The sequence below is a fragment of the Manis javanica genome, chromosome 10 (genome assembly GCF_040802235.1).
Source record: "Manis javanica isolate MJ-LG chromosome 10, MJ_LKY, whole genome shotgun sequence".
Classification (NCBI taxonomy): Eukaryota; Metazoa; Chordata; class Mammalia; order Pholidota; family Manidae; genus Manis; species Manis javanica.
In genome coordinates this window covers 79033632-79048170 of record NC_133165.1, presented here as the reverse complement: position 1 = coordinate 79048170, position 14539 = coordinate 79033632, and the positions used below count along the sequence as shown (strand labels likewise).

At 36.5% G+C, this 14539-nt stretch overlaps 1 protein-coding gene across 21 annotated transcripts in view; it reads right to left on the bottom strand.

The window, feature by feature from the left end:
• The window catches only part of R3HDM2 (R3H domain containing 2), a 192433-nt gene that overhangs the window by 61113 nt on the left and 116781 nt on the right, over nucleotides 1-14539 (bottom strand). For 16 of the 21 annotated variants that reach the window (XM_073213397.1, XM_073213396.1, XM_073213395.1 and 13 more), the window contains one exon: nucleotides 12484-12532. The exons of 4 other annotated variants lie outside the window; for them this stretch is intronic. In XM_073213397.1, the coding sequence (XP_073069498.1) occupies nucleotides 12484-12532 (49 nt within the window). Of the gene's footprint in view, nucleotides 1-12483; nucleotides 12533-13088; nucleotides 13108-14539 lie in introns of those variants that run through there. One more of the 21 variants, XM_073213391.1, reaches the window with a different exon arrangement.

The window sequence follows — 14539 nt, the reverse complement described above, 5'->3', positions numbered from 1 at the left end:
GGATGACAATATGAAGACATATAGTAATGAAAATGGCAAAGATCAAGGATATGGACAGACTATTAAAAGCAGCCAGAGAGAGAAATAAGATCCCATACAAAGGAAAGCCCATCAGGCTATCATCAGACTTCTCAGTAGAAACCTTATAGGCCAGAAGGGAGTGGCATGATGTATTTAATGCAATGAAGCAGAAGGGCCTTGAACCAATAATACTTTATCTGGCAAGATTATCATTTAAATTTGAAGGAGGACTTAAACAATTTCCAGATACACGAAAGAGAGAATTTACCTCCCACAAACCATCTCTACAGTGTATTTTGGAGGGATTGATACAGATGGAAGTGTTCCTAAGGTTTAACAGCTGTCACCAGAGGTAATAGAACCACAGTAAAGAAGGTAGAACAGTTAATTACTAAGCAAATGCAAAATTAAATCAACTATTCCCAAAGTCAATCATGGGATAAACAAAGAGTACAGATATGATACCTAACATAATAAAGAATGGAGGAGGAAGAAAAAGGAGGAGAAAAAAAGAACCTTTAGATTGTGGTTTTAATAGCATATTAATTGAGCTAAGTTAGACTCTTAGATAGTAAGGAAGTTAACCTTGGATCTGTGGTAACCATGAATCTAAAGCCTGCAATGGCAATAAGTACATACCTATCGATAATCACCCTAAATGTAAATGGACTGAATGCACCAATCAAAAGTCACGAATGGATAAAAAAACCAAGACCCAACTATAAGCTGCCTACAAGAGACTCACTTTAAACCCATAGACATACACAGACTAAAAGTGAAGGGATGAAAAAAGATATTTCATGCAACTAATAGGGAGAAAATAGCAGGGGTGCAGTACTTGTATCAGACAAAATAGACTTCAAAACAAAGAAAGTCACAAGAGACAAAGAAGGACATTACATAATGATAAAGGGGTCAATCCAACAAGAAGATATAACCATTATAAATATCTATGCACCCAACACAGAAGCACCTGCATATGTGAAACAAATACTAACAGAATCACAAGAAGAAATAGAATGCAATGCATTCATTCTAGGAGACTTCAACTGTCCACTCACTCTGAAAGACAGATCAACCAGATAGAAATAAGTAAGGAGACAGAGGCACTGAACAACACATTAGAACAGATGGACCTAACAGACATCTACAGAATTCTACACCCAAAAGTAACAGAATACACATTCTTCTCAAGTGCACATGGAACATTTTCAAGAACAGATCATATACTAGGCCACAAAAAGAGCCTTGGTAAATTAAAAAAGATTGAAATTGTACCAACCAGTTTCTCAGACAACAAAGGTACAAAACTAGAAATAAATTACACAAAGAAAATGGAAAATCCCACAAACACATGGAGGCTTCACAACATGCTCCTAAAAACCAATGGATCAATGACCAAATAAAAACAGAGATCAAGCAATATATGTAGACAAATGACAACAATAATTCAACACCACAAAATCTGTGGGATGCAGTTAAAGGCCATGCTAAGAGGAAAGTCTACTGCTATACAGGCCTACCTCAGGAAAGAAGAACAATCTGAAATGAACACTCTAAACTCACAATTAATAAAACTAGAAAAAGAAGAACAAATGAGGCCCAAAGTCAGTAGAAGGAGGGACATAATAAAGATTAGAGCAGAAACAAATAAAATCGAGGAGAATAAAACAATAGAAAGAATCAATGAAAGCAAGAGCTGGTTCTTTGAGAAAATAAACAAAATAGATAAATCCTAGCCAGACTTATCAAGAAAAAAAGAGAGTCTACACATACAAACAGAATCAGAAATGAGAAAGAAAAAATCATGACGGACACCACAAAAATACAAATTATGAGAGAATACTATGAAAAATTATATGGTAACAAAGTGGATAATCAGGGAGAAATGGACAACTTTCTAGAAAAATACAACCTTCCAAGGCTGACCCAGAAAGAAACAGAAAATCTGAACAGATCAATTAACAGCAAGGAAATTGAAATGGTAATCAAAAAACTACCTAAGAACAAAACCCCTGGCCTGGATGGCTTCACCGCTGAATTTTATCAAACATTTACTGAAGACCTATACCTATCCTCCTCAAAGTTTTCCAAAGAGTAGAAGAAGAGGGAATACTTCCAAACTCATTCTATGAGGCCAGCATCACTCTAATACCTAAACCAGGCAAAGACACCACCAAAAAAGAAAACTACAGACCAATAACCCTGATGAACATAGATGCAAAAATACTCAACAAAATATTTGCAAACCGAATTCAAAAATACATCAAAAGGATCATACACCATAACCAAGTGGGATTCATCCCAGGGATGCAAGGATGGTACAACATTCGAAAATCCATCAACATCATCCACCACATCAATAAAAAGAAGGACAAAAACCACATGATCATCTCCATAGATGCTGAAAAAGCATTTGACAAAATTCAACATCCATTCATGATAAAAACTCTCAACAAAGTGGGTATAGAGGGCAAGTATCTCAACATAATAAAGGCCATATATGACAAAACTACAGCCAACATTATACTTAACAGCAAGAAGCTGAAAGCTTTTCCTCTAAGATCGGGAGCAAGACAAGGATGCCCACACTCCCCACTTCTATTCAACATAGTACTGGAGGTCCTAGCCACGGTAATCAGACAACACAAAGAAATAAAAGGCATCCAGATTGGCATGGAAGAAGTTTAACTGTCCCTGTTTGCAGATGACATGATATTGTACATAAAAAACCCTAAAAACTCCACTCCAAAACTACTAGAACTAATATCTGAAATCAGCAAAATTGCAGGATACAAAATTAATACACAGAAATCTGTTGCATTCATGTACACTAACAATGAACTAGCAGAAAGAGAAATCAGGAAAAGAATTCCATTCACAGTTGTATCAAAAAGTATAAAATACCTAGGAATAAACCTAACCAAGGAAGTGAAAGACCTATACTCTGAAAATGACAAGACACTCATGAGAGAAATTAAAGAAGATACCAATAAATAGGAACACATCCCGTGCTCATGGATAGGAAGAATTAATATTGTCAAAATGGCCATCCTGCTTAAAGCAATCTACAGATTCAATGGAATTGCTATCAAAATACCAACAGCATTCTTCAATGAAGTAGAGCAAATCGTTCTACAATTCATATGGAACCACAAAAGACCCCAAACAGCCAAAGCAATCCTGAGAAGGAAGAAAAAGGCTGGGGGAATTATGCTCCCCGATTTCAAGCTCTACTACAAAGGCACAGTAATCAAGACAATTTGATACTGGCACAAGAACAGAACCATAGACCAATGGACTAGAGAGCCCTGATATAAACCCAAACATATATGGTCAATTAATATCTGATAAAGGAGCCATGGACATACAATAGGGAATGGACAGCCTCTTCAACAACTGGTGTTGGCAAAACTGGACAGCTACATGCAAGAGAATGAAACTGGATTATTGTTTAACCCATACACAAAAGTAAACTCGAAATGGATCAAAGACCTGAATGTAAGTCATGAAACCATACAACTCTTAGAAGAAAACACAGGCAAAAATCTCCTGAATTTTTGCATGAGCAACTTCTTCCTGAACGCATCTCCTCAAGCAAGGGAAACAAAAGCAAAAATGAACTTATGGGACTACATCAAACTAAAAAGTTTCTGTACAGCAAAGGACACCATCAATAGAACAAAAAGGCATCCTACAGTATAGGAGAATATATTTGTAAATGACATATCAGACAAGGGGTTAACACCCAAAATATATAAAGAACTCACATGCCTCAATATGCAAAAAGCAAATACCCTATTAAAAAATGGGCAGAGGATATGAAGAGACAATTCTCCAAAGAAGAAATTCAGATGCCCAACAGACACATGAAAAGATGCTCCACATCACTAATTATCAGGGAAATGCAAATTCAAACCACAAATGAGATATCACCTCACAGCAGTAAGGCTGGCCAGTATTGAAAAGACTAAGAACAAATGCTGGCGAGAATGCAGAGAAAGGGGAACCCTCCTACATTACCGGTGGGAATGTAAACTAGTTCAACCATTGTGGAAAGCAATATGGAGGTTCCTCAAAAAACTAAAATTAGAAATACCATTTGACCTGGGAGTCCCCTTCCTTGAAATTTACCCAAAGAATACAACTTCTTAGACTCAAAAAGACATATGCACCCCTGTTTAATTGCAGCAGTATTTACAAGAGCCAAGATATGGAAGCAACTTAAGTGTCCATCAGTAGATGAATGAATAAAGGAGATGTGGTACATATACACAATGGAATACTATTCAGCTATATGAAAGAAACCAATCCTACCATTTGCAACAACATGGATGGAGCTGGAGGACATTATGCTCAGTGAAACAAGCCAGGTGGAGAAAGACAAGTGCCAAATGATTTCCCTCATTTGTGGAGTATAAGAACAAAGCAATATTGAAGGAACAAAATACAGGCAGACTCACAGACTCCAAGAAGGGACTCGTAGTTAGTAAAGGAGAGGGGTATAGGAGGGCGAATGGGGAGGGAGGGAGAAGGGGATTGAGGGGTATTATGTTTAGTACACAAGGTGTGAGGGGGTCATGGGGAAAACAGAGCACAGAGGAGGCAAACAGTGAATCTGTGGCATCTTACTACACTGACGGACAGTGACTGCATTGAGGTATGGGTGGGGACTTGATAATATGGGTAAATGTAGTAACCACATTGTTTTTTCATGTGAAACCTTCTTAAGAGTGTATATCAATAGTACGTTAATAAAAAATTTAAAAATAAAAATAAAAAAGAATGAATTCTAAGAATCTAAAAAAATGAAATAAAACTGGATATGATATTGGCTACAGACATGAAATAACAGCGATCTAATTACATATTAAGGAATGAGAAACCTTTAAGAAACATTATTCCTTTAGCCTCTGCTGCAAAAGACAGCTGATATTTATTCCCCAATGTTCAATCACCTCTTCTTTAACAGTACTACTGAATTTAGGTGGGCACATGGCTGCCTAGAAAAAAGCTACACACACCAACCTCTACTGTGGTGAAATATGAGTAGTGATTAAGTTCTAGTCTATGAAATATAAGTAAAAGTAGATTGAAATGTGTCCCCTCAAAATTTGTATGTTGAAGTCCTAATCTCCCATACCTCAGAATGTGGATGTATTTGGAGACTGGGCCTTTAAAGAGGTGATTAAGTTAAAACAAGGCCATTAGGGTTAGCCCCACTCTAATCTGACTGGTAGCCTTACAAAAAGAGGAAATTTAGACAAACAGAGAGATACCACAAATATGCAGGTAAATGAGAAAGACCATGCAAGAACATAGTAAAAAGGTGGCTATTAGCAAGTACAGGGGAGAGGCTTCTGGAAAGACCAAATCGGCCAATATCTTGATCTTGGACTTCTACCCTCCAGAACTGTGAGAAGATAAATTTCTCTTGTTTAAGCTACCAGTGTGTGGTATTTTGTTATGGCAGCCCTAGCAAACTAACACAAGTAGTAAACACAACTTCTATGAAGTATCCTTAAAGGAAGTGGGCAGCTTTCTCTACTCATCTCTAATTCCTGCTGGCTTGAATGTAGAAGTAAAGGTTGGTGCTTCAGCAACCATCTAGGTCTGTGAGATGATACTAGGACTGAAAACAAAACAGGGCACCATAGATAAAATCTGGGTCCTTGATTAGAGCAACCCTGGGCTGAACTAACTAATTCTGAATTTCCTGAATGTGAGAGAAAAATACACATCTGTCTGATTTAAGACAGTTTTTTGCTGTAAATATCTAATAAAAGGTGCATGTATACACACATACTCTAAGTAATAACAATAGTGAAAATAATAATAATAAACAATTCTTCAATTCCTATAAGCAGGGAATCCTGCAGCAGCACTGGGGCTTCTATGTACTTGGAGAGAAGAGGTATAATAAGGAAAGTTAGCATTTTAATGGAGAATGGAAGAGCATCACCTTTGTGCTCTAATATTACCTCTGCTGCAAGGAAAAGACTGAGCATCATTATAGATGACACCCATCAAAATAAAGAACATTCGACCTCTAGAGGGTAGGAGGCAGAAAGCATATCATAGTTTTTGCACTTGCAGATAAGTTTATGGACTTTGTGGTTTGACATGAATTTGGCTACGAGACTACTGTTCCACAATTTATTAATCACATAACTGAGATTCAGCCTCCTCATCTGTAAGATTAGGCATGGTGCCAACCTCCTAGAGCACTGGAAAATCAAGACATAACAAATATAATGTGGCTGCATAGAGTAGGTGCAGGAGAGAAAGATAACTGAGAGACCTGTTTTCCTTGCAATTCACTGGTACTGGTTTTCTCTTATGAATGAGCTTATTTCCACTCAGAATTGTCATCTTATATATACCTTTTGTCCAATCAGTATGGAACCCACATTATTCTGCATAGGTGAGATCCTTGCCTATTTTAACGAGAATTCGACAGTAAAAGACTACAAGAAAGAGAAAATACGAGAATTCTATTTACTCCTTTTTCTGTACTTAGCTTTCTATTTTTCTTGGTACTTTGGTATTTTAAATTAGTAAGTCAATTTGAGTAAATGCTTCTTCCAAGAGAACTGCAATGTCTGATACAGCTGTAAGCATAGGCCTAAGGCAAGAGATGAGTACTGAAGAGTGGCTGGTTCCTTCAGACTCTGTTAGCCAGGACGGCTTGCCAGGTGTTTAAAGGACAATGTTTGACAGCTCAGATCCTAAGGAGGCCTCATTTTTATAATGTTTATTATTGATCACTTTTTTGTGTGCACAGACCTAGAAAAGTAACAAGTAAGATGATTAGGGAGTAAATCCTCCTGACACTAAATTCAAATTCTTTCCAAAGTCTGATGCGTTCCTGCACTTCCACTGCCCCACCGTGTGGTCCAAGCCACCACCTCTCTGGCTGAATGACTGCAATAACTTTCATCGCAATCACTGATTTCCTGCTCTCCATCTTACTCCCATTCAGTATTTTCTAAACACAGCAGCCAGAGTAATTGTGTAAAAACACTTTCAATCATGTTATGCTTCTGCTCAAAACCCTCCAATGCCTTCCATCTCAGAGCAAGTCAAAGTTCTTAAAATGACCTACAAGATCTTGAATAATCTCAGCACTCGTTTGCCCTCTGAACCCATCTCTTTCTATTCCCCCGACTCAGGCAGTTCCAGGCATAATGGCTCCTCCCGTACCCTAAACTCACTTTCCAGTGATCGCTCTCACCGTTCCTTCCTTCTGGAATGACCTCCCAGATAACAGCATGGTTTGCTCATTCAGGTCTTTTGCTTACTTTAGGTCTTTAGTCAAACGTAGTCTCAGTGGGCCTTTCTCTGCTCACAGTAGCTAGAACTACAAAACTTCAAATATTTTGCTCTTCTTTGGTTAACAGATGAATCTGAAGTTTGCTTTTTTTCCTCTTAGAAGGCAATAGTATAATGAAAAGTTCACATCTCACTCACAGAGATTTGAATAGCTCAAAAGAAGGGAACAAACTCATGGACCACTTGAGGTCTTTTTCAATATTTCAAATCTGCAAAGAGCCAAGCATGGGAGCACTACAGGGAAAGAGAACAAGACCCACCATAATCTCAAGTACCCCTGATGTAAAACATAAGAAGAGAAAGACAATACTCTCAACTTCTTCCATTAAAAAAATCTAGAGGGGAAATTTTCATAGTATGAATGACTCATTCTCAGTCTCCAAAGCAGTAAGGTACAGGAGAAGATACAGTCTTCTGTATCTTGCAACAGTCTGCTATGACAAGGAGATAACAATGATCTGAGTAAAATCTCCCAGACCTATGTCAATAAACGTGAACAAGCTAGGGAAATGAAGATTCAGAACATGGGAGCTAATCCCAGCTAATACTCTAATTCCAGACTAAACTGTGTGCAAAAGTAGCACAGACAGCGATCTACCATATTGGAGTAGAAGAGAATGAAGGAAAAACAAGTAAGAAAAAGCTATCAATTTATGACTCAGCTTTAAAGCTACCAAAATAAGCAAGGCAGCTTCAAATATAGAGACAAATCTCTGGTCTGGAAGACAAGAGTTTGACTTGGACTTGGCATAAGATCAACTGACTGCAGCAGCAGCTTGATTCAGACAGGTGATAGGTGTTTCCCACCATATCTTCTCCCAATCAAATCACATTAAAAAGATAATGTATTATTATAGTGTTTATTTTAAACAGCAACTATCTAAAGAGAAGAGAAAAAAAAAACACCTTATACCATTCTTGGAACATTTTATTTCACAGCTCTCTATATAATTATGGTATTAATGTCATATATCATGAATAAATGAACTCTGCAAGGTTAAATGATGATATGCTTATGTTCCATATGCTCATTGGCCCCCGGGTCAGCCAATCTGATCCAGGATTCCATGGCAACAGGCTCCATCACTAAGGGCTACCAGATGAGATTTCCCTTGCCTTTTTTTTTTTAATAAAGCATTTTCCACAGACACTGCTGCAAATACTGTTAAAGAATAGTCTCTACAAATAAGAAATTATGCCATTCTCGTATACTAAAAACTAATAGTGGGGGGAAAGAGTGAATAGCAATGACATGAATTTACACAAATAAGAAGGGATCCTAAAAGCTCCAGAGATTTTCCCTTGTTTAATTTTAGTACAGAAATTCAGGAATCCTGATATGAAGAACACCAGGACAAACTGTGGACTTAGTAGGAGGGGCATGTTGCCCAGTTGAAACCACAATATTGAAGCTTCCCATGCCGTAACATACAGAGAGAATTAAAAGTTTTAAGACTGCTAATCTTTACAAGTTTCCCATAACTTTTTTTTAAATGTCAAAATAAGCATCAAAACTCACAGATCTCAGACTTTATTCTCCATATTCTCAAATCTGTCCTTGAAATTCTATATCTGTCCTTTCCTCTACATGCCTCTTCCCTACCAACCTCTAGCATGCTTAAGAAAAAAACTGCCCTGTCCAAATGAGAAAATAGTATTTGCTCCTTACATTTCATATGCCCCCATTCCTTCCCCTTCACCTACAGACCTCCTTAAAGCAAAGAGGACACAAGGTAATTACAAAGTAGATGAGAAGACTAGACAAAAAAAAACCCCTATCATTCTCCCCAGTAGTGTTCATTAACATTCTAATTCCATCTGACTGCATTACAAGGTATTCCTCTTTCCTGACATGCTTTTCACCAATAACCAGTGCAATATCTCTGTCTGCAATAAGTATCTTTGGTCCCCAACTTCTGGTATATGGTTGTAAGTGAATGTTGAGAAGTAGGCACAATCTGAGATGTTTAGGGTCAAAATTAGCTTGAAAACTGTACATTTTCACCTGGTTTACATTGTTGCAGTTTTTGTTTTGCTTGGTCTTAACTGTGTAAAATCCACATAATATAAAAATTACCATTTTCATTATATTTAAGTGTATAGTTCCATAGCATTAAGTACATTTATTACTGTGCATTATAGAAGAGAAAATGGTCTCAGGTACAAAAGCCATTGTGTTAAAACTACAGTCATTGTTTCTGTGACTACTAAATATGTATTTATTGTACAAGTTACTTATGTAAAGAACTATAGTGAATATGAATAATAAACAGTCAAATGTTACAAATATTTGACAGTACTGCCCAGTAAAAAGTTATCAATGTGTGTATTTCCAGTATGTTTGGCACATGCTGAATGTAGTTTCTTATATGTGCATTTCAGTTCCCAAGCAAGTCCAGAGTAGATGGAAGTCTACATGTCTTGTCAGCATTGGGTTCCAATGGACCCATAAAGGCAAACTAACATAAGAAGCAACAGTCAGAGTTCCAGAAATTCCTAGAACTGAGAAAACCTTTTTCTGTTACACTGTTTCAAATTTCCCAAGAATTAAGGAGACATCAAGAAGAATCAAGGTCATTGAAGAGGCAACCCAGAAAATGGGGTAAAAGCAACTTGTAGTGGGAGTTATTAATTAAACCAAAGCTAAAAAACAAAAAAACCCAAAAAGTCACTGCAAAGAGAATCACTTGGAGGCCTTTCTCTCTAAGTTTCCTGTATACCTTCACAATAGAAAACCAAAACATCTCACTCTGCCTACAACATTTTTTTTTTAAAGATCCTGTACCAGTACATAGCACAGCATATTTACTGACCTCAGAAAGACAAGAAACTGTACAAATGGGTTACTTTCTCAGTGTTATTGCCTCCCTGCATGAAAGCCCCGCGCTCTGATTACATGGGGCTATTTCTTCAAGTAATATAACAACAGCCACAGCAACTATCATTTATTGAGTATTTACTGTATTCCAAACACTATGCTTAGGAATTTATATGTCATCAAATTTATATTCACTTCAGCACATTCTGAATATTTACTTTCAGATACAAATAATAAGGATTTACAATTTTTTTATTCTTGTTTTATTATTAGGCTTCTTTATACTTAGAGAAAACACACAAAAGTATAAGGAAAGAAAAATCACTCATAATCTGTAACTCAAGAGATAATTGCTATTAATAGCAGCAGTGTTTCGATATATTTTTGTTAACTTTGTTTCCATATTTGTATGGAATTTGTGTCCATACTGGGTATGCTGCCATAACCAATTTTTGCAATTTATATATTTTTATACCATGTTTTTTCTACTACTAAAACTGTGACCATTTTCCCCATTGTTAAGTACTTTTAATAAAGTCATTTTAATAGCTATCTAATACTCTACTACATACATTTATCATAATTTATTTAAGCATTTATTATTGGATATTTAGGAAGCTGTTGATTTTTATAATAAAATAATGCTGTCATGAATATCTTTGTATCTAAACCTTTATTCACATTTCTCATCAAGCCCATAGGATAAATACATTCAAGTATTTTTTGGAGATAAAAAATCTACCCCTTAGTTCACTCTTGTTAATAGAAGCAAGCACAGTCTTACTATCTATTTATAATGTTTCTCAACTGTCATCCCAGCAACATATAATGTCCACTTAGCATATCCCATTGTAATGCCTGGATTTTAAGGACATTCACTCCCACAGTGCTTCTCACTTTCATTTTTCTTCAATTCACGTCCTTTTAATAATATCAGTTCTCCTTCCTCATATATTCCACTAGAGCAGATATGTACCCCATATTCGTAAGACTCACGGGGCTAAGAAAATTCACTGGGAGGAATGGATAAAAAGTTATGCAGGGAGATACTCTCTTTGCCATTATCTACCTTACTAGCTCTTGTTAGTGTACCTTGGTGGTTTAAAGAGCAACCAAAAATGTGAAGTTTTGAACACCACAAAAGAGTAACATTCTAAGTCTTTAATATTAAATTTTTAAAAAGTAAAAGGGCATGGAGATATCGGGTATTTTAGTATTGTGATTTGACATTTGATTCATTTAAGATCCTTGATTTTTTTTTAAGTTTGCAAATTTTAGGAGTCTTTATACATAATGCTTCATATAAATCTTACACTCCCACAAATTTTTGGAGAAAGAACAATGCCACATCAACTCACATACAGAGGAGCAGAGAATACAGTTTCAGAGGTGAACAACAAAGGCAAGTGTCCTAATATTTTTAAGTAGATCAGAACTAACGACAGAAAGTAAAAAAAACAAAACAAAAACTAAAGAAACAATCTACAGAAGTCAGAAGATCAATGATGGCCGAAGAAAGAAAAGGAGAGCTGTTAATCCAAAGAAACGTGTTCCAAGTTTGGTCTATAAACATCAAATTAGAAAAGATACTTCCTAAAGGATCAACTATGTCAATTTTAAGTTTCAATATTTAAATTATACTTATATTCATTTTAAAAACTCAATATCCTTAATGGTTTGAAAATTTCTTTTGACTTCCTCAAAAATTACAGGTGATCCCTGTTTAATTTCTAAATATTAATAACAATGGCTAATGCTGTAAGCCTTTAAAATGACTAGGACCTTTTTTTTTTGACTAGGAACTATCTTAAATGTTTTACATGCATTAACTTTTAATCCTCAAAAAACCCCTAGGAGGTGAATACTATTATTATCTTCATTTCACGTATTTTATATATGAAGAAATGGGAAGGTTAAGTAATTTGCCCAAGGTCACAAAACCAGCAATTGGCATAGCTGGGATTTGAACTCAGGCAACCCAAAATACATGGTCCAAGCATTTAGCCACTATGCCTTCCCAAAAAGTGGAGATCCAGCAGGTTAAGTAACACTGGGTGTGGGTGGGCTAGGATAGAACATGAGAGAGAAGTACATGTAGTAACCTTTAAGAACAGAAATAGTCCCTATCAATTTTGCCAGCAATTTCTTCTAACATATACCACATTTTTAATTATCCCAAACAGGGTGATGCTAAGCATCTTTTGCAAAAGCAGTTCTTGATCTTTTCTTTAAAATGAAAGAAAGAAACAAAGGAAATCTGAAAAGAGGATATGTGAAAAATGTGGAAAGGTAAAAAGAAACTGAAATCTTACTTCTCCAGGGCCTTTCAACAGCTTTTCTTTCCTTGACTTTTTCCAAAACCTTGACAGAAAACAAAGGTTAAAAAGAAGGTACTTTCAGCTGAAATGAAAAAACCTCTTAGTAATTTTTCTACTGTTAATGACTGAAACATTTAAGGAAGACTTTAGGTTTATCCCACCCACTCCTATATGGAAGGAAAACTAAGTTAACAAAACTGTCATCTTTTAATTTCACAGCAGTTTTCTTCCCCCTCAGAGGCTAATCCTGTCTTCGTTGTAGACAGGGAACCGCTCAAATGAAAAATCCTCTTAGCAATTTTTCCATTGTTAATGACTGAAACATTTAAGGAAGACTTTAGGTCTATCCCACCCACTCCTAAATAAAAGGAAAATCAAGTTAACAAAACCGTCATCTTTTAATTTCACAGCAGTTTTCTTCCCCCTCAGAGGCTAATCCTGTCCTTGCTGTAGACAGGGAACTGCTCCCAGTGACGTCAAAGCAGTCTCCCAGCAACAATTAATGAGGGTTGTCCACCACAGGGGTTTCCTGAAAAGCTAGCAAGAAATTATCCACATATTTGCTGCAATATCAAGGATGCAATGGAATTTCTCTTAACCTTTATAGCTCCACTCTCTGGCAAGCTTCTAAATAGGTTATATCTTCTGGAATGCTCTCAGTTTACCCTATGATTATCTTCGTTTCTCTTCCCCCGACTTCTCTCTAAGTTAAATTAGAATTTTGTTAGTTTGGAAAATTTATAGTTATAAAAAATAATAACATAATTGAACTACCATAAAAACTAGGGCTGTGTAAGGAAGCTAAAAGCAGACATTACTTTTCCCCACACACACAGAACTCAGAATAGATGAAAGCACAGAACAGAGAATATCAGATAGAAAACAAACCAGCAAGTTCTTAATGTCACTTTTTCATATGTGGTATCCAAACACACCCACAGACAGGCAAACCTTCAATTTTCCTAGGCTATAGTTGCTGAATTTTCACACTGACCTCTGTACCAGACCTCCAGAGATCAGTGGTATAAAAATGGAGCTGTATACAAAGAACTAGAAGCCCAAACACTTAATCCAAAAAACAGATAACTTAGGTTCATACCTAGGAGTATATCTAGTAATTCCTTCCTAACACTTTGCTTCAGTTCCATACATTCAAAATGAGAATTTCACTCTAACTACAACGGCAAGGAATTTTATGTAACTACCTATTCTTGAGGTCTGAGAAACAGCATACAAACTGCCTGTTCAGAAGCAGTGGAAATAAGGTAGAAAAATTCCAAATTACAAAACCTAACTCATGGATGCTAGATTCTAGAACCTGCTTATGAACCCTTTTTCATTCCATATTTAGAAAAAAAGCAATTAGGTAAAATTCATCATCAGCAGGATATATAGGGTTAATTCAGGCATTCTGCTTCATCAGTTCTCACTTTGGCCCCAGCTATCTAAAAGGAAACAAATAAAATAGCATCTCTATCATTACCAACATCCTACTTTGGCCTCAGCTCTGTTCAATGGTACCCAGTTATCATCAAGGCAAAGACGGGAGAACGCACCGCTTCAGACGGATTTTTCTTCTTCCTTCTCTCTGTCCCCTCCCCTCAGAAGAAAACGACTGCAAACAAAATCACTACGTCACTGGAGGTAGAGGGAATCCCATCTCTACACTCTTCAAAAGCCAAGGCCAGCAAACAAAAACAAGACAGTTATAAGAAACAAACAAGTAATCCAAAATAAGCAGCAGTAAACCCACAGGAAATTATTGTGACAACCTCAACACATCAAAAGGCATGTTTCAGTAAAAAGGCTGAACAAATTCCTCCTAAGATGTTCATAATCAAAAAAGCTTCCTAGACACAGCAAAGGCAACATAGTTCTTCTTATCACATTTAAAGACTAGGGGACAGTTACAGAAAGACATAGGACAGGGAGACATATTCACCAGCTGGGTGTGGATAGCTGTGGAATGACACAGTGAAAGATATTTATAGGGGATTCCCTGCTTCTTGCAATGTGCGTCAACAGCATCACCAAGAGAACAGAAATCACC